At 46.1% G+C, this 20,895-nt stretch overlaps 1 protein-coding gene across 6 annotated transcripts in view; it reads left to right on the top strand.

The window, feature by feature from the left end:
* Nucleotides 1-20,895, top strand: part of BPTF (bromodomain PHD finger transcription factor) — a 2,119,711-nt gene that overhangs the window by 639,734 nt on the left and 1,459,082 nt on the right. For all 6 annotated transcript variants that reach the window (XM_069655028.1, XM_069655026.1, XM_069655024.1 and 3 more), the window contains exon 13: nucleotides 12,029-14,342. In XM_069655028.1, coding sequence (XP_069511129.1) covers nucleotides 12,029-14,342 — 2,314 coding nt within the window. The remainder of the gene's footprint in view (nucleotides 1-12,028; nucleotides 14,343-20,895) is intronic.

The following is a 20,895-nucleotide window of genomic DNA, read 5'->3' as shown; positions in this document are numbered from 1 at the left end:
CCTCCAGCACGTCCTGGGTCAGCTGGAGGAAGGAGACTTCCTGTCGTCGTTGGATTTGGAGGATGCCTACTTCCATATCCCCATCCTAAAGGGGCACCGAAAATTCCTCAGGTTGTGGTCCAAGGGCGTCATTACCAGTTCAAAGCCCTCCCCTTCGGACTACGGTCGGCACCCAGGGTATTCACCAAGTGCCTCGCACCGGTGGCGGCGCAGCTGCGCCGCGAGGGGGTCCACGTCTACCCCTACCTGGACGACTGGCTCATCCGAGCCAAGACGAGGGAGATCGCCGTGGTTCACACGGCAAGGACCGTCCAACTTCTCACGGACCTGGGATTCTCCGTGAACTACGCCAAATCCCACCTGGTACCCGTGCAAGACGCTCTGTTTCTGGGAGCGAGGCTCAACACAGTGTCTCTTCTGGCCTCCCTGTCGGAGGAGAGGGCCAGGACCATCCTGGGCAAGGTGCAGCGGATGTTGGTGGCCGACGCGGCCAAGGTGAGGTCCATCAAGTCCCTCCTCGGAATGATGTCTTCCTGCATCTACCTCATTCCCATGTGCAGGCTCCGTATGCGCCCGTTGCAGGAGTTCCTGGACGCGCGTTGGATCCAAACGACGGGCAGCTTCGAGGAAAGGATCACACTCGACGAGAGTTTCCGACGAGCGATCCGGTGGTGGGGCACCCGCGCGCATCTGACGGCGGGCTTGGACTTCCAGACCCCAGCCCACCAGGAGACGGTGACCACGGATGCCTCCCTGGAAGGGTGGGGAGCGCACACCGAAAATCTGCACGCAAGAGGCCTTTGGCTCCCGACGGAGAAATCCCTACATATCAACGTCCTGGAGCTCCGTGCAGTGTTTTGGGCCCTCAGGTCCTTCCTTCCGTCCCTCAAGGGTAAGGTGGTGAGGATCTTCACCGACAACACCACCACCATGTTTTACATCAGGAAACAGGGCGGAACCAGGTCCCCAGCACTGTCCAATCAGGGGAAGGCTCTCTCGAAGGCTTCCATTTCCAGATGGCTCTCCGGCTGTATCATGTACTGTCACCGGTTGGCAAACCGACCGCTGCCTGGCCGTCCGAGAGCCCATTCCACCAGAGCGATCGCAGCTACCACGGCGTTCCTATCTGGTGTGCCCCTGCTGGACATATGCAGGGCTGCTACGTGGAGGTCGACGCACACCTTCACGAAATTCTACTGCGTCGACCGGGATTCCAGGGAGGAGTCCAGGGTCGGCCAAGCAGTGCTGCGCAACCTGTTCGCCTGAGGTGAGCCTGGTGAGGAGGTAAGATGCTTAATGTTAAGTTTGATGTGATGCTTAATGTTGAGCCTTTGCCACCTCCCGTGGTTGTGCATGTGTGTACTGCTATGTATTCTTTATTCATGAGCATGTGAATCCATGGCAGACCCCATGCTGGAGAAGGAACAAGTTACTTACCTGTAACTGTTGTTCTCCAGCATGGGTCTGGCATGGATTCACATGCGAACCCTCCCGCCTACCCCTCTGCGGCTCTTCACTTGGTCATACTGCCACTTCACGTGCTTCCAAATCTGAAGATGGCTGCCAGAGGCGGGGTTTAGGTAGAGGGCAGTCATTGGCTGTGGTCAGTATGACGCAGAGATCAGTGATTGGTTATTACTGCGAAAGACAGATCAGAGACGAAACTGATACTGGTTTTTTCTTTACCGAGGATTCCCAGCCTGACGACTGGGAATATTCATGAGCATGTGAATCCATGCCAGACCCATGCTGGAGAACAACAGTTACAGGTAAGTAACTTGTTCCTTCCCTTAGGCCCAGGATCAGAAGCAGAAGACACGATGAGCGTTCTGCTGCAGAGAATGCAGAATAACGCAAAGCAAGATTCATCCATCGGGTGTGGTTTAAATAGCCTCCTGTAGTGCTTAGGTGTCTCCTTCCACAGCCACGCCTAGGTAAGAAAAGAGTTCCTGCTTTCCAGAGAGTTCCAGTGTTCTGAACCTAGGGAGTGGCTCCTGCCCCACCCAACAGGAAAAGTAGTCCCAAACAGAAGAGGATCAGGGGTTCAACTGGCAGGTAAGTAAGCAGCATGGTCTGCTGCAGGTAAGTCCACCCAAGCATTATGAGCCCGGCGCTTCCAGCGCTGGGACTGGGCATCTTTATGAGCCTGGTGCCACTGGCACCAGGACAGGGTCCAAAAGGTCCCAATTGGGACTGGCTGGCACTCGGAACCGGGGTTATGGGTCTGCTTCCAAGGGAGTCGGGCAAGTCCTGATCTTTTGGAAGCAGAGATCATGACAGCACCCCCCCCTCAAGGCCCCTCCCAAACCGGGCTTCTCCGGGGGTTTGGGCTTGTTAGGAAATGTTCGATGAAATCTTTTGATTAGACGAGGCGCGTGGACATATTCTACAGGTTCCCAGGATCTTTCTTGGGGACCGTAGCCTTTCCAGTCAATCAGGTAAAATAGTTTAGATTTGGAGATCTTGGAATCCAGGATGCTTTTGACTTCAAACTCGAGTTCTCCATCAACTAGAATAGGTTTTGGAGATGTAGTTAGTCGGGTTTGAGGTTGCACGGGTTTTAATAGAGAGACGTGGAAGACCGGATGTATCTTCATGTGAGGGGGCAAGTCCAACTTGACCGCTACTGGATTTACTATGGTAGTGATGGAATAGGGACCAAGGTATCTTGGGTTGAATGTGCGTGGTCCTTTTAGAGGTAGATATTTGGTGGATAACCAGACTTGATCTCCTACTTGATATTGGGGGGCTTCCTTCCGATGTTGGTCTGCTCCTTTCTTGTATTGTTCTTTAGCCCTTTGAAGGTGAGAAACGGCTTCCTTAAAGGCTTGGGTGATTGTAGAATGCAGGTGGTCTACTGCTGGTGTTCCAAGATCTTGGAGTGGATCCAACTCCGAGGTTCGAGGGTGACTACCGTATAAAAGAAAAAACGGGGTCTTCCCAGTTCCCGAGTGGACAGAGTTATTGTAGGCATATTCGGCTATCCAAAGGATATCTTTCCAAGTTTTTTCAGTTTGTTGTAGCATGCAGCGCAAATACTGTTCCAGAGTTTGATTGGTCCTCTCGGTTTGTCCGTCGGTTTGAGGGTGGTGGCTGGTTGAAAGTCTCACATCAATTTGAGCCGACCGACAGCAACTTCGCCAAAAATGAGAAATAAATTGACTACCTCGATCCGAAATTAGAACTGAAGGAAAACCGTGCAGTCGGACGATGTTTTCGAGAAATTCTCGGGCCAGAGTTGCTGCTGTTGGTAAGCCTTTGAGTGGAATGAAATGCGCCATCTTGGAGAATAGGTCCACGATTACTAGGATCGTATTGTATCCGGAGCATGGAGGTAGATCAGTGATGAAGTCCATAGAAAGCGTATGCCAAGGGCGAGGCGGGATGTCAATAGGGCGTAAGAGGCCGGCTAGTTTTTCCTTTTGACTCTTGTTTTGGGCGCATACTCCACAGGACATTATAAAGTCTCTGATATCTTTTTTCCAAGACGGCCACCAGAAGTAGCGCTTGATCTTTTCCGAGGTCTTGGTCATACCAGGATGTCCTTCCATTAAAGAATCGTGATAACAAGAGATTACCTTTTTCTGTAAATCTGTGCTGGGCAGGTATAACCGTTCTTGGAAATATAATAGGCTGTCCTTCACCGTAAAGTCCTTTCCCTGCAGATGCCAATTCTGTATGTCTGCTGGAGTTACCAGTAGCCTGGCTTTATCCTTAACTTCCTCTATGGATTGTGTGGCGATTACACCTAGAATTCTTTGTTCGGGAATGATAGGTACAGGTTTAGGATTGATCAAATGTTCTTCCACTCCCATCCGAGAAAGGGCATCAGCTTTACCGTTTTTTGTACCAGGTCGATAGGTAATTATGAAGTCAAACTCGGCAAAGAATAGTGCCCAACGGAGTTGCCTAGAGGATTGAGCTTTTGCGGTTTTCAAATATTGCAGGTTTCGGTGATCTGTAATCACAGTAACGGTGTGTCGGGCCCCCAGAAGATAATGCCGCCAAGCCTTAAAGGCGGACTTGATAGCTAGAAGTTCCTTATCAGTAATAGTGTAATTGATTTCAGGAGGCGAGAATTTGCGGGACCAAAATGCCACGGGATGCAACTGATTGGTTACCGGGTACTTTTGTGATAGAACTGCCCCCATGGCAAGGCTCGAAGCATCAGTTTCAACGATATAGGGGAGTTCTGGGCGAGGATGTTTTAAGATCGGTGCAGAGATAAATCTAGTCTTCAAATTCTGGAAAGCTTGTTCCGCCTCGGTAGACCATTCAAAACGTTTGTTTTTCTTTAACAAGGCGGTGATGGGCTGGACTATTCGAGAGAATTCGGGGATAAACCTGCGGTAAAAGTTAGCGAAGCCTAACATGCTTTGAACACCTTTTACGGAGGATGGCGATGGCCATTTGAGAATTGCATCGACCTTCTTTGAATCCATACGCACTCCGCTAGGTGATAATATAAATCCCAAGAATTCAACTTCAGTCACGTTGAAAACACATTTTTCCAACTTAGCGAAAAGTTTGTGTTGACGCAATCTCTCGGACCATTTTCACGTGTTTCCGATGTTCAGTTTCCGATGAAGAATAAACGAGGATGTCGTCAATGTAAACAACAACACACACATCTATGAGCTCTCTGAGGACATCGTTCATAAAATATTGAAAGGCGGCCGGGGCATTGCAAAGTCCGAAGGGCATGACCTGATATTCAAATAGCCCATACTTGGTGCGGAAGGCCGTCTTCCATTCATCGCCCTCTTTTACTCTCGTACCAAGTGGTAGGCTCCTCTAAGATCCAGCTTTGTATATATGCATGCTTTTCTGACTTGGTCCAGGAGTTCAGGGATCAAAGGTAACGGATATCTATTCTTAACGGTGATCTGGTTCAGGGCACGATAATCTATACAAGTTCTAAGGTCCCCTTCTTTTTTTGGAACGAAGAACAAAGCTGAGGAAGCAGGGGACTTGGAAGGACGAATAAACCCATTCGCTAGGTATTGATCCAGGTATTGTCGGAGGTGAAGATTCTCAGGCTCATTGAGGGCATAAATTCTACTACAAGGAGGAGTAGATCCAGGTATCAGGTCTATCTGGCAGTCATAAGACCTATGAGGAGGTAGAGAGTTAGCCTGATCCTTCCGGAAAACATCTTGGAATTCTAGGTATTCAGGAGGTAACTGGGGAGCCTCCGAGGAAATTGCTGCCAGTGCAACACCAGGTCGAGGGTGACAAGTAGAGACACATTCTGGAAACTGAACCGTTCTTGCTCGCCAATCGATCTGAGGATTGTGCTTCTCTAACCAAGGAATTCCTACAATAATCTGGAACTGAGGGGCCTTGATCACATCGAACACGATCTTCTCATGGTGTCCATCTTGACTTACTAGCGTCACTTCTTGGGTGGTATGCGTTACTGGTCCGGAGGCTATCTCCGTACCATCCACCGTAGTAATGACGTCCTTTACAGCCTTTGGACAAAGAGTCAGATTCATCCTCAAAACCATTTCATGATCCACATAATTGCCGATGGCACCGCTGTCGACGTAAGCTTCAATCGCATGTAATCGATCCGGATGTTCAGGGCTAATGAGGACCATAGGTATCACGAAATGCGAGGTCACGGAACTGGTTTTAACACTCGGCAAGAGGACCTCTATTCTTGTCGGGCGAGGTCGTTTCCCTGCTCAGAGTTTGTGACCCTGGTAACTGCAGCTCCTACTGCCTTCTTGGCTGGTTTCACCGGACAGTCTCGAAGAAAGTGCCCCGAGTTTCCGCAATAGAGGCATAATTGCAGCTGTTTTCTCCTTTCCCGCTCCTTTTGTGTTAGTGGTCATTTCAGGCCCCCTATTTGCATGGGTTCCCCGGAGTCTACTCCTTTGGTAGGAGTTGGTGGTTTGGAAAATACTCGAGCATCAAACTTGGAACGATCGGCCTTCCTGTTCTGCAGTCTGTGGTCATTTTGAACGACTAAGTCAATATAGTCCGAACAGTCTTGCGGGGGATTCACTACTTGGGCTAACACATCTTTGAGCTCTCCACGTAGACCTCTATAAAACAGCGTAATCCTTTTGTCCTCAGGCCATCGAGTTTCCACTATCAGTCTGTTGAAAGACGCAATATAAGCCAAAAGGTCTTGATTACCCTGTCGCAATGAAAGGAGCTCATTGTCCAAGGCCTGCCCCTGTGAATGTCTTGCAAACAGTTTTTCCATACTGAGCTGAAAAGCTTGAAAATCATGGAGAACCGGATCATCTTGATTAACTAGAGGGATCGACCAGTCTGCCGCATTGCCACTAAGGTACGAAAGCACGAAAGCTACCTTAGCTTGATCAGTTGGAAAGGCTGCTGGCCGGCATAAGAAGTGCAACCGGCACTGATTAATAAATACTGCAAACCTCTTTGGGTCACCAGAAAATCGTTCGGGCGGAGCCAGAGGTACATTCCCAGGTAGGTTGATCTGCACTGGGTTCGTAGAGGATGTTGAAGGAAGATTTGCCCCTGATGCGGGTAACGGAGTTTGTCCGGCTTGTGACTGTAGCAATTGTCTAGCGAGATCGTCTGTTCGCTCCTTGGAAATAATCAGTTCCCTTCTTAGAGCATTCGTTTCCTGACGGGCTGCATGCACTTCTGCTCTTAGTTCCCCAAGTAACTGGGCTAGCTGGTCGGTATCCGAGGTTTCCATAGCGCCTGGGTGGGAGTTTTGCGGTAGGCTTTGCGTTCTGTAACGCTCACCTGATTCCCGCAGAGGCGCCGGTCTTGACTGGGTGAATGCCGTATCTTCAAAGGTGATGTGTAACACACGGTTGGCTCTTTGGGCTGGACCTCTGTGCACTGTATGTCTGACTCGAAGAGTAAGATGTCTGCCGATAGAAAATATGGGATTAATGAACTGGGGTTGTTGGTTGCCTCTCTCCTCTTCCCTTTCTCTTCTCCTGTAGAACCCCAAAGGTTAACACCCTCACCTTAGGTAAGTGAACGCCGAGCTCTCCATCTGCCTCGGGGCAGGGTGCCGTAACCAGTTTCTTCACTGGATAAGGGTGCAGGCCTCTTGACCTCAGAGGACTGCTGTCCGTTGTTAACTGCACGAACGGTAAGTTCTGGGCACTTCAAATGTCTTGAAAGTCTTTTGTAATGATATCTCTTGTTTTGCAGGGTTCCGGCGATGGCGGATGGCGGGCTGATGAGAGTTGAGGATCGAACCCGCGTGAGGAATAGAAGCGCCTGGAAGCACGTAAGTAAGCGCTTGTAGCCTGCTTCACGATGCGCACTAACTGTCCTTTTTATCTTGCAGGTACAAGTTCGGAGCTTTAGAGAAGCTGAAGGGTGCTGGAATACCCACTGGATTCGGCGTGGGAAGGAGTAATGGCACGTGAGTAATAAAGTTGCCCAATGTCTTTAAACGCACCTTCTTTTGTCTTTCAGATGCGGGATGCAGTGCCAAAGGCCTCCGGAGCGTGCGAAGAGCTGGTAAGCTTTTGTCTTTCAGATGCCGGAATGCAGTGCGAAGACCTCACGGAGCATGCGAAGAGTAGGTAAGCCTTTGTCTTTCAGATGCCGGAATGCAGCGCGAGGCGTTGGTGACAGCCGATGGACCAGGTAAGAGATGCGCTGCCACTGAAGACCGTAGTGCTAACCTGTTCTTTCTTTGTCTTTACAGGTGCTGCTGAAGACTGGATTCCAGGATGGTAAGCCTTTGTTCCCTTAGGCCCAGGATCAGAAGCAGAAGACACGATGAGCGTTCTGCTGCAGAGAATGCAGAATAACGCAAAGCAAGATTCATCCATCGGGTGTGGTTTAAATAGCCTCCTGTAGTGCTTAGGTGTCTCCTTCCACAGCCACGCCTAGGTAAGAAAAGAGTTCCTGCTTTCCAGAAGAGTTCCAGTGTTCTGAACCTAGGGAGTGGCTCCTGCCCCACCCAACAGGAAAAGTAGTCCCAAACAGAAGAAGATCAGGGGTTCAACTGGCAGGTAAGTAAGCAGCATGGTCTGCTGCAGGTAAGTCCACCCAAGCATTATGAGCCCGGCGCTTCCAGCGCTGGGACTGGGCATCTTTATGAGCCTGGTGCCACTGGCGCCAGGACAGGGTCCAAAAGGTCCCAATTGGGACTGGCTGGCACTCGGAACCGGGGTTATGGGTCTGCTTCCAAGGGAGTCGGGCAAGTCCTGATCTTTTGGAAGCAGAGATCATGACAGACTGAGACCCATCTTGGACTTGCGAGAATTGAACAAATTCCTCAGAAAAGACAAATTCAAGATGGTCACTCTTTCTCAGATCCTCCAGGCCCTTCAGTTCCAGGACTGGTTGGTATCTCTGGACCTTCAGGATGCTTATTTCCATGTGCCTATCCATCTCAAACACAGGAAATACCTGAGGTTCGCAATTGGCAACTCTCACTATCAATTTCGAGTGCTGCCATTTGGGCTGACCTCCGCCCCGAGGGTCTTCACCAAGTTAATGTCGGTAGTGGCAGCAAGTCTAAGGAGGGAAGGGATTCACGTCTACCCCTACCTGGACGATTGGTTGATCAGGGCTGTTTCTTCGGAACAAGCTCAGATCCAACTAAATCACGTGTGCCACTCCCTTCACAGACTGGGCCTCTCCCTCAATTTAAAGAAGTCACAAATGATACCATCGCAGAGACTCCAGTTCATAGGAGCGATCCTGGACACTTCCCTGGGAAAAGCCTCGCCACCAGAGGTGAGGGCTCAAGATATTCTACAGATGGTTACCAAGTTTCAACATGCCCAACGTCTCCCAGCCTTCGACTTTTTGAGGTTGCTAGGCCTCATGGCATCCTGCATTTTCCTAGTGCCAGAGGCTCGCCTGAGAATGAGATCCCTCCAGTGGGCACTGAGGACTCAGTGGTCACAATTCTCAGGGAGAATGACAGATCTTCTTCAGGTTCCCGACAGAGTAGCTCGAGACCTTCAGTGGTGGGCCTGTCAGGAGAACATTCTGAAAGGAGAACATTTTTGGCAACCCTGGCCGGAGATAACAGTAGTCACGGATGCCTCACTCACGGGGTGGGGAGCCCACGCCAACGACGTGACCATCAGCGGTCGTTGGTCTCCATCGGAGTCCAGACTACATATCAACCTGTTAGAGCTGAGAGCCATCAGACTTGCGCTGAAGGCGTTCCTGCCAGCTGTACAAGGGAAAAACCTCCTGATAATGACGGACAACACGGTGGCCATGCATTACCTCAACAAAAGAGGAGGCGTAGGATCACTACCCCTGTGCAGAGAGGCGATGCAGCTCTGGTTTTAGGCAATCCAAGAAGGAATCTCTCTATTGACAGTTCACCTAGCCGGAGAGAAGAACTTGACAGCGGACGCTCTGAGCAGGCAGAGCACAGTCTCCCACGAGTGGGAACTAGCTCAGGAAGTCCTTCAAGAGATCTTCGCCCTTTGGGGAACCCCTCAGGTGGATCTGTTCGCCACCAGCGTCAACAGGAAATGCGATCTGTTCTGCTCAAGGGAATTTCCCCCGAGAGGAGCTCTGACAGACGCGTTCATAGTGGACTGGGAGTTTCCGCTTCTGTACGCGTTCCCACCGGTCCCTGTCATTCCTCAAATGATCAGGAGGTTGAGAAGATTCCGGAGAACCATGATCCTAATTGCCCTGGATTGGGCCAGGAGAACGTGGTACCCGGACCTTCTAGACTTGTCCATCTGCCCTCCAATTCGACTTCCACTCAGAGAGAACCTACTCTCACAGAAGGGAGGTCAGGTTCTCCATCCAGACATCAAAACCCTCAAACTTCACGCTTGGCTTCTGAAAGGTTGAGGTACAAGGATTGGGACCTCCCTGATGATGTTATGGAGGTGTTGCTTTCGGCAAGGAGGCCAGCAACAAAGTCTTTATACCGCTGCCGTTGGAACAGATTTTTCAGCTGGTGTAGAGAACAGAATATCGACCCTTTTTCATTTGGTACACCAATGGTTTTGTCCTTCTATATTTGGCGAATTCAGGCCTTCAAGTTGGCACCATTAAGGACTATCTCTCAGCGCTATCCATCTTTAAGCGCACTGCGGAAGAACCATCCTATTTCAAATTACCCTTGGTAATACAGTTTCTAAAGGGGTTAACTAATGTTTATCCCCCAAGACCATTCCAAGTTCCCCTATGGGATTTAAACTTCGTACTAACTTTCCTGATGGGCACACCTTTCGAACCTCTCCATTCTTGTTCATTAAGATTCCTTACCCTTAAAAATGTTTTATTAATAGCACTTACATCTGCTAGAAGGGTGAGCGAATTACAAGCTCTCTTTTGTAAACCCCCTCACACTATTTCACAAAGACAAAGTTGTCCTGCAAGTGAAGCCTAATTTCCTCCCAGAGGTGGTTTCGGAATTCCATATCACTCAGAAGATTACCCTACCATCTTTCTATCCTCCTCCTCATCCGGGGAAAGAGGAAGAGAGGTTACACAGGCTAGACCCTAGAAGGGCTTTACGTTTTTACATCAGTAGACTAGACAGGATAAGACAGGCAGACCAGCTGTTTGTAGGTTACACAGGTCACAAGCTGGGGTTACCAATAACTAAGCAGACCATTTCCAGATGGATCATTCTAGCCATTCTGGAATGTTATAAACTGGCAGGGAAAGAGCCCCCTCAAAACCTTAGGGCTCATTCGACCAGAGGTATTGCAGCTTCATCAGCCCTCAAAAGAGGTGTGCCGGTTAAAGACATCTGTGCGGCCGCTACATGGTCGTCTGTCCATACCTTTACACGATTTTACAACTTGGATTCCTCCTCCAGTCAAGAGACTAGGTTTGGAAGGGCTGTTTTGCATTCTTTTCATCAATAGAAGACCGCATGAAGTCAGTACTCCCTCCTCCGATAATAGAATACTGCTATGGGAGCCTATCTAAGATGAGGAATACGTCGGAGGAACATCCCGTCGAAAGAATGTTACAAGGTAAGAAGTAACTTGTTCTTCTCAGCTGGAGGAGGAAGCAGAGGAGAAGTGGCAGCTGCATTCACCAGCTGTCCTTGTTCACCACTCCAGACCTGGATACTATCTGAGGCTAAAAATAATGAACTTCCTTGTTTGCAGCTATATTGGATCTGCTTGGCTGTATCCCCACCGTTTTCTGCTGAACCAACCTCTGCAATCTTATTTTCACGTGACAGCGGTTCTGATAGAGAGTGGGGGAGTGCCACTAGATGGCATAACGACTGGAGAGCTCCAACCACCCCTGAATCACACGAACTGCGCGTGTCCTGAAGTCCATTTTAGCATAATGTTTGATAAACAATTTGAAATAGGTCATGTCAACCTCTAGATGGCGGAATATGCATAGTGTGCAACCCTCCAACTGATACAAGCTGCAATAAGACTATTATTGGTTGTGTTTTTTTAATGTCACAATATTGTTCTTTGGCCCCAACATGGCATTCAGCCCGCACCCTCAAATGGTCGCATAACTCTAAAGTGATCTTCCATGTACTGATTATGCATTGTTGGGAGTTCAGTGCTTAATAGCCACATCTGTTGCATTTGTCAGTTAAAGAATACACAAGTAACATAACACATCTGGGTTTCATTTTCATTGGAACTAAACCGCTATATGCATTGTACTTTTACAGCAGATTAATTTACATTTTGATCTAGCAAAGGGTAAACATGACATTTCTAGTTTTTCATCAAACATCGCCTTTTTTGTCTCTGGCTCCATTTGTGAAACTGTTTTTATCAAACATGTGCCCCACCCAACCCCCAGCCTTCCTCCTATTTGCACAGATGATTCTATAAAAAAAAGGGATTTTCTTCAGCTGGATAAGTCTGTTTTGTGGAATTTTCTTTTCTTGAAGCAGCATTTTTGAATCTGCGGAGACAGTGTTTTTAAGAAAGCAGTTCAATGTGGATTGAACTGATGTATTGTCTGTGGACAGCATATTTTAACCTACAACGTTTCTAACTTGTGTAATGTTTCTGGTCATGAATCTGTGGAAGTGTGGTACAGCAAGTGTGGTGTTTTAAGGTGATACTGATAAAATGTCTTTTATTAACAGGGAACGAAGACTGCGATGACCAGAAGTCCATAAAGGAGGAACCTATGGAAGTAGAGGAAATGAAAAATGAAGTCTTTCCAAAAAATGAAGAGATGCTTGCTAATGTGGATTTGATCAATGTGAGCGAAAGCTTTCAATTAAGAACTTGGTACAAAAAGAAAGTAAAATCATCCAAGTTGGATGGACTGCTTGAAAGGAGAGTAAAACAGTTCACACTTGAAGAAAAACAGCGGTTTGATAAATTTAAGGTGTTGCCTACATCCAAGCCGGGGCGGAATTCATATGTGAACCCACCAGTGAACATTGTTGAATTGCAGTCAACTAAACTAAAAGGCGATCCTAACCTTGAATTACCTATTCAAGATGCAATGGACGTTCCTGAAAGACAATCCAAAGATTCCAATCAAAGCTGCAGACAGAATATTGGTGCCTCATGCAGTACAACCAACTACTCTGTGAAGCCTGGGTTTCCTTGCACAGGCATATGCACAGAAATGCAGAGGCATGTAGGAGATAAATCTCTCCGGTGTATGGAACATCACCCTAAGAAAGTGGGTTCATTTGTAGTTAGAGATTGTAAAGCAGACACTGCAGAAGAGAATGAAGAACTGCATCTCTTAAAGAAGGGAAGTGGGGATGCATTGAGGGTTTACTCTAAAAAGACTGCAGCAGGAAAAAGTGGTAAGTGTGTTCTCAACGAGATGAACATTCATAAATATTCTGAACACTGTCCAGCCTCTGCAAAGGTTTCCGACATTGACTGCAAACAATCCTGCCACCATACATTAAATGAAAGTAACATGGCAACATCCTTGGATGACATTCATGAGAGGCTTGCTTCTGGCACAGAACAAAACTGTAGTTCCAGAAATTCCTCTACTGAAGCATCTTCCTTGAAAAGTAAAACAGTTGAAACTGTGCTGGTCCATAAAAAGGATGAGGATGATAGAGCTCGGCGGAAAGATGATGAAGGCCACACTGAAAATTACTTGGTTTTGAGCCAGAAAGACAATCCACAGTCAATGAAAACAGCATCTCATTCAACAGACATTTATGGATGTCCTGAAAGTGTTATAAGGACATCTTTCAAGGACGACAATTTGCCCTATTTACCTGAAACCAATGGAAAAGAAAATAAGGTAAAAGAGCACCTCACAAACAAATGTGTCAACCGATTGCATTTTGAAGATGAAACTGATGAAAAAACAGAAAATTCTCAAAGTGCCATTTCACAGATGAATGGAAGTGTTAAATGTAAAGTGGAAGGGGTTTCAATGGATGAATGTTTACGAAACCATGATGTTAATGATGATGAACCAAGAGGTAAAATAAAGAAATCTAATATGGTCCTTGCTGCAAAATCAAAGTTATGTATTGAACCTGGAGCAAAACCATTCATGAATGGGGATATCTGTATGGAAAATCTTGTTGATAAAAACTGTCACTTAACTTATCAGTCTGAAAGTGTTTCAAACTCACTGATGTCCAATAAGGAAAACCGGCGTGATCTAGATGTTGTAGAGAAGAACAGTTCTACTGAAGAAGCTTGCATTTTATCACACTGCCATAAAAACATTGCAGTTGGTGAGGCTGAGCAGCTGACGGAAACTGAAGAACAGCTTCTTAAAAAGACCGGCTTGCATTCTCTCACTTCCAGAAAAGAATCATGCCCAAGTGGGGTTTGCACAGATCAGAATGGACTCCCTATCACGGACAGCAAATGTAAAAATATCAATGGAGACTCTAAAATCAAAACGGTTGTTACTGAAGTTACAACCACTGTTTTAGCAAAGTCAAAAACGGTTGTGAAAATTGCAGATACAACAGGCTCTCAAGATGATAATGAAACAATAATGGCAGCTTTGGAAAACTCTGCAGTTTCTACTGTAACGACTACCACAACTACAGTCACAACAGTCACTACACCCGTTTCAAGCAGTAACTCTGTTTTCACTGTAAAGGAAAATTGTAAAACTGTGGTTACAACTACGGTGACTGACCTGTTGACTAGTTCAGCAGGGACATTAGTAACTTCAATGACAGTTAGTAAAGAGTATTCCACCAAAGATAAAGTAAGGCTGATGAAATTTTCGAAACCCAAAAAGACCCGTTCCGGTACAGCCTTGCCATCTTACAGGAAGTTTGCAACTAAAAGCAGCAAGAAAAGCATATTTGTTTTGCCTAATGATGACCTGAAGAAGTTGTCCAGGAAAGGTGGAATCCGTGAAGTTCCTTATTTTAATTATAATGCAAAACCAGCCTTTGATATTTGGCCATATCCTTCCCCTCGGCCAACATTCGGCATAACCTGGAGGTATGTTATCAAAGACAGATTGAGAGTCTGCAATTCACTGCAGTAATACAAGTAAACCTTTTTTTTTGTGGGCGCCAAACATGAATACAATTGTTTAGAAATGTGTTTGCGTTATCATATTAATATCAATGTTATTCAATAATTTATCTTCCACATTCTCCTACATTATGCTGCAAGACTTTTTTGGTGGTACTTGTTAAGGTATATAGTGAGGCTTATGTTGGTTAAAAAAAATGCCACAAAACAATTGTTAAAAGATATCTTGCTGAATATTAATATTATAGGTTTCACCACCTTCTCACAAAGAACATGGTAAAAGAAAAAATAAGATTTACTAGAACATTGATTTACTGACAGAATGATCAAATTGTGCATATGTAGTCAATGACGTTCTAAATCTTTTATCGGCAATGATGTAATTGTGTAACTTGTCATTTTTTATTAATCTAATTGTATTGACTTTACATAATTTATGAATAATTAATCTACATAAATAGCTATTCCTTTCACCAGCAAGAATTACAGCCACCACAAGAATATGGTGGCTGTGATGTAGCAAACAATTAGCCATTCAGTTGCGTCTTATTACCAATTGTTTCCGGCACATTTCATATTCAAATGCCACAAAAATAATATTAATTTTACTGTCAGATGGACCGCTTCTGCAATCCCCTGCAGCTGCATGTTATTTACTGTGTGCTGCCTTCAGTCTGCATGTGCATTGTGCTCCTTGAGAACCTCATTCTGTCCTTGGGTGAGTTTTCCCAACACAAGCTGTGTTTGGGAAGTAGGCTGTTGTCTGCTGTTTTGATGTTTTGCGGCTACACTTTCTAGGAGCCATAGTGCCCTCTTCGTATACCATTGTCTGTATATGACACAGTGACCACAAATCTATTTTAAAAGTCCTAGTCTCTGGCTGTTTGATTTTGTGGTCTTTGTTTGGGCTGTGAGGAATGGCAAATATGACCATTATGTTTAAGGAACTTGTGTGGCACTAGTATCTGGTTTGGACTCTATGGGTGTCTCCTAGGCAACCCAATTGTGTGTGTGTGTGTTTTTGGTGGACAAGACTAATTTCCCCACCACCACCCAACCGTGCTGTGCGCGCATGTACATACCAGTCTATTCTTGTGATTTGTTGTGCCAACCATACCTTGGAAGAAGCTGGAGAGTTGTGACAACTATGAAGATCCTATTACTGCTGGCCATGACTATATCTCCTGCTGAACAACCATGTCTCCGTGCTGAGGAACATTGTCTCAAGCTCTTCTCAGCCTGTGCTGAAATATATTCCTGCACCCCTTGTGCCTCCCTGTCACTGTTGCATTAACTAGACCTGAAGCAAGAGTCTCTTCTTTTCTATAGTCTGAGTGGTTTGTTACTTCTCTGCCAAACTTCATTCTCTGTTAGGGGACATCCTGTCTTGTGTCTCTGCTGCTGCTTCTCTTCATGAGACCTCCCTGCTGCATCTTTCCAATGGAGCCCCCTGTAACCTACTTTAAAGAATCATCACTGTCCTGCCCCATTGCTGCTTCTGCCATGTTCTCCTCTTTGTGGGTCGTTTGACAAGGGTCCTTCTTTGTTATGCAACCTCTTACTCTGGTCCTGCCACCTTCTTGGGCTGGGCTCACAGAACCAGAAGTGTGGAGCCAGCACCTAGCCAGTCCTAATATATGAAGCGACCTCTGCACATACGATTCCTAGACTACCTATACAGCATCCTTCAGCCAGGGCAGACTTCCTTTGCGGTGCTAACCGGCATTCCTGTTTCTAGTCCTTGAAAGACTGCACATACAGTGCAAAGGCCTCCCGACTGCAACAGGTTTTTCAGTGTTCTGGTGGATCACTCTGCAGCCATCGGTTGATGGTTGGCAAACCTGTGCCTACATCTCTTCTGGTGGGGTCCGCCGAATTCCCCAGCTAGATAGGTGCTGCCTTCTTCGATCCTGGGACCTAAAAGTAATGCTTACTGTTAGGTAGAATTTCATTTTTGTGCAATATTCTCCCCATTCATGAGTCCTGCAGCACTTTTTGCTGGACTCTTGCATTTTTGATTAGTTCTCCAGAGTGAGTCGGAACCTTTTCTCCCACTCACTCGGTCTTTTATTTGATCTCTGCAAACCTTTTTCAACCCTTTTGGTTGTATCTTTTTGGAGTAATGCTTTCCTCCACCTTTTAAAGCATCTGCAGTGTATTATTGCAGCATACAGCACTTTCTGTGTAGTGTTGCTGGGAGCTCTTTCAGCTGCCCTTTTTATGTTCCTTGTGATAACTATAGTTTCCAATGGTAGGGGGATACTTTTTGATCCTACCTTGTTATTTTGTGGAATCAGCACACCTTGCATTATGTGGAATACTGAGGGGACGCAATGGGCCTCATAAGTTTGCCGGTCTGGAAACAAGGGTGTCGGTAAGCTCATCGGCACCCTTGTTTCCGGACCGGCAATCTAGGAGTCTGCCTGTCGGGGCAGCTGTGCTTGGACAGGTCTGACCCTGCCGGGCACAGAGGCCTTTAGAGGCAGACCGGTCACGGAAGCGCAGGCACTGTTCACAATGGTGCCGGCGCTACCGGGTCCCCACTCCCATAGAGTCCTACTAGACTCTATGGGAATGGGGGCATACATTTTACCAGTGCCTGACTTCCTGGGCTGCTGGACTTGGAATCTCCCGGTGGCACCAAAAAGTCGGGCGCTGGTAAAAGTTTACGAGTTCGGCAGCAACCCGCCGGTAGGCCCATTGTATCCCTTTTTCTACTTCATCTGTAACTTTCTAGTTACAATGACAAGTTCATTTGAGTGGCTGGGGGCAGGGGAAATTTTCTACCGATTTTTAGTGAAACCTACACGCCAGCTGCTGTCGCAGCTGCAGTAAGCGACGCATGGGTCACCATTGGGCTACAATGGTGCTCTTCTTTTTTTACCAACTCTTGATGACTTGTCCTTACTTCCGCAGCGTGCCGCTGTCCTGGGTTGGGGAGCTCCTGCTCACTCTTTTCTTTGCCTGGCTCCCATTGGGAAGCCAGCCTGAGGGCGCCAGCGTGTCTGGGAGGACAGGAAGCTGGGGGGTGCAACAAAGCTCTGCAGGTCTTTGTAGTCCAGTATGTCTGCTTCAATCCAGTTGTTAGGGAGTGCACCCAGAAATGTGCTAATTCCCTTCTACCTTAGAGACCCCCAGCTCTTTTTGCTGGACTTTAGGACTTTTAATTTCTCACATGGAGAGAGAGAGAGACCATTTACCCACTCTCATGTATTTTATTGTGATTTGGGCTCTGTTTCTTTTGACTTTGGGGTCTGACAAACTCCATAGGCATCATCTTTACATTGTGACTCACAGCACCTTCAGTCTTTGTTAAACTGTTTCCAGGAGCAGTGAAGTGAAATTGACTTTACTTATATTTTGTAACTTTCTAGACCAGCACACACTATTTTACCATAGGGTCATTCTCAACTTAAATTTCTTTTTCTCTGTCTAGTCTTTAAATCTCTCTCCAGACTATCTTGCTGCTCTTCTGCACTTTAATACTCCTTCTCAATCTCTTCTTTCTTCTTGTCTTTTCAAGTTGACAGTTCCCCGTCCACTCTGCTCTGTCTCGCTTTCGTTCCTTCCCGCTTCTTGCTCCACTTCATTGGAACACTCTCCCTCTATCTCTTCGATCTATCACTGTTTATTCTTTCTTTTGGGTCTCCTTGAAAAATCATCTTCTCCATTGTCCATGATTGTTGGCTCTCGGAACTGATATTTGATTTTCCTTATTTTTCAATACTTTTGTACCGTTGTTTTTAACTTTGTGCAGCGCTTTGGATAAAAGCGCTATATAAGCTTTAATAAAATACAAATACATAGGGATAAAAGCGCTATATAAGCTTTAATAAAATACCAATACATAGGGTGCTGGAGGGGTTACTTAGTATCCCCTTAGTCTAGTTTCTCATTTAACATTTTTATGTTCCCCTTTGTACATTTAATGGCTGGTAGCAGTGGTTTACTTTTTCCTCCCATTGTGTGTTTCTACCGTGGGCTGCAATTGCAGCTGCAGTAAAGCACCTGTAGGTGCCAATTTTGTCAAAATGGCCCCGTTCTTCTTTTTTCGCCATTTCTTGTTGGAAAGGTCCTTCTTGAGATTTACTCTGCTCGCCAAACCAGGTTTGGTCCCTTTGTTTATTTTGTCTTTGGTGGAATTCAACAGTGGCTCCAGCGTGTCTGGCAGGCAGGAAGTGAGGGAGGTGCCCGAAACTCCCTGTGATTAGTCTCCTTGGTTACAGGAATGCACCCAAGGGTGATTGGCAAGAGGGCTGTCCTTGGAGGACAGCCACCCAGCTTGTGATTGACAGCTAAGCTGCAAATGAATGAGAGAAACCTGCATAAAAGGCAAGGCTTTTTGCTTGGAAGGCAGAGTCGACCACTGGACGAAGGAATCAGAAGAAGAACTTGGAAGAGACACCTGCTGCAACTCCTGGACCGTTGGTTTGCCCGTTGAAGCCCTACTGCAGTGCTGAAGCTCTGAATTTGCCTCGACTAGAGAAGACCTACAAAGGACGACTTCTCTCCTTGGGTTGGCGGGACCATTCGACCCCAAGACGAGCTCATCTGGAAATCCTTTCGAGCTAGCTGTACTTCCGCTGCTGATGCTGCAGGAACCGATTGCCAGGGAGAGGAACACCAGACCGAGTGAGTGTCTTTAAGTCGGACCCGAGCTCCAGGAAGATTCTCCGGACTCCCATGAAGCAGGACTGACCAAGCATGAGCCACCTCAACAGAGTGCTGGACCCCAGATGCGAGGAAAGTTCATTAAGGTATCCGAAAACCGCGGTGGTGATATTTGCGAGAAGCTGAAACCGCAAATTGCCGCTGATCTGAAGCTTGCCCATTGCTGCCGCCGACCTTCAATTCATAGTGCTGGAGTCCCCAGACATCCTCTCTCTTGTCCCCACGACTGAGGCCCAGGCACAACAGGATCTGCCGACCTACCCAGGAACAGAAGCCAGCTGCAACCAATTTCTTCTAACCAACGGTACTGTAAAATGAAGGTGACTTGGCTCTTGTTGTGTAGTCTTGCTAGTTCTCAGTTGAGACTTGTCTTGTCTTGGTTGATTTTGCAGAGTTGCTTGCAGCTTTGCCCCTCACAAGCCTCCCAGCTTGTGGCCCCCAAGTGATTTCATTTTCATACAAAAACTTCTAAAACATTGTGCAAGACTTTTTACCTACCTGCAAGAAGTGCTTCAGCTCACCCAGACTTTCATCAACTAACATTGGCTGTCCAGGCTCCCTGAAAGACTCTTCTTACCTCTGACTTTGTGCTTTGCCTTTGCCCCAGGAAAAGGTTAATTTACTTTGCATTGGAGGGTTCAGGAAGTACGTACCTGCTTAAGAATATTTGTTAACCATTGTTTTATTCCAGCATCTTCTCCTTTTGACACTAACCTCAGTATTGCTCTAAATGTATCGGTGATCTATTAATGTCCATGGTGTCTTAGTTATTTAAGTCACCTGTGGGTGTAGGAAGAATTTGTGTGCCATCCCAAATGGGTATTTACTGTTTTAAAGAAACTATTTTGAAGTATATTTTTGTGTTACATATATATTGCTCCCTTTTTTATGTTTTTTGTTTGTGTTTAAATATAAACCTTTACAAAATACTTTCCAATATTAAACAAAATATGTCATATCATTTTTTATAGAAATTTTGAAGAAAAACATTTGAAGAACATTTCGAAAAACTATTTAAAATCAAACAACCAAAATCTTTCTTCCTTACCCTTCTAAACAATATATACAAAACAAGAAGATACTAAAATGCATCTACTCATTTCACCTTTGTGGAATTCATATTACTTGGTTATAATAGAAGTATTTCATCTTCAATCACCTTTAAATGCCACAAGGGCAAATATTAATGCTTTCCCTTGCCCCAGCATCAGTTGATTTCACAAACTGTCCATGCAATCAACATAATTGATATTAACAAATCTCATTAAATGCGTTGTTAAATACAGGCACTCCAGTACTAGATGTTTTAAGGTCTCTTCCTTTTCATTACAGTTGGGAAAACAACAATTCATTTTTCGGAATACCCTCCTTTGAAAGGCCCCAATATCTGGTCCTTTCCAAGGTATGTATCCGATTCAATTTGAATCTTATATAGTACCTCCTTGCACTGTTACATGGGAAGATTGATAAGTATAAGCAACAGCCATCCCTTTTGCGTGAATACTTTGCATATTCCTTATAGGTCTTCAACTTTGTAAGTTCTCCAATAGTGGTTATGCAGTCTTGCTCAAGAGGTTTTGTTTTACGAAGCCAGGTCTCCTATGTAGATCCAATTGGTCAACTCCCAATAAATCTAGAATTGCTTTCATTCTTATACCAAATGGCCTAAGAGAGCTTGAGCTACCACCTTTAATCATGATGTTCAAATCCTGATCGAGAGAATTCATTGGTGGATTAGTAATTTTGCTATAATTTGCTAAAGCACGCCATTCCCATCTGCATCACAAAGAAATCAATCCACACTTGTGCCGGATAATGCAATTGGGAATGGAAGTGGATAATTGGA

This window comes from Ambystoma mexicanum, chromosome 3q (assembly GCF_040938575.1).
Source record: "Ambystoma mexicanum isolate Mex_15411 chromosome 3q, UKY_AmexF1_1, whole genome shotgun sequence".
NCBI lineage: Eukaryota > Metazoa > Chordata > Amphibia > Caudata > Ambystomatidae > Ambystoma > Ambystoma mexicanum.
The sequence above is the reverse complement of the archived record's forward strand: the minus strand, read 5'-3'. Positions and strand labels throughout refer to the sequence as shown.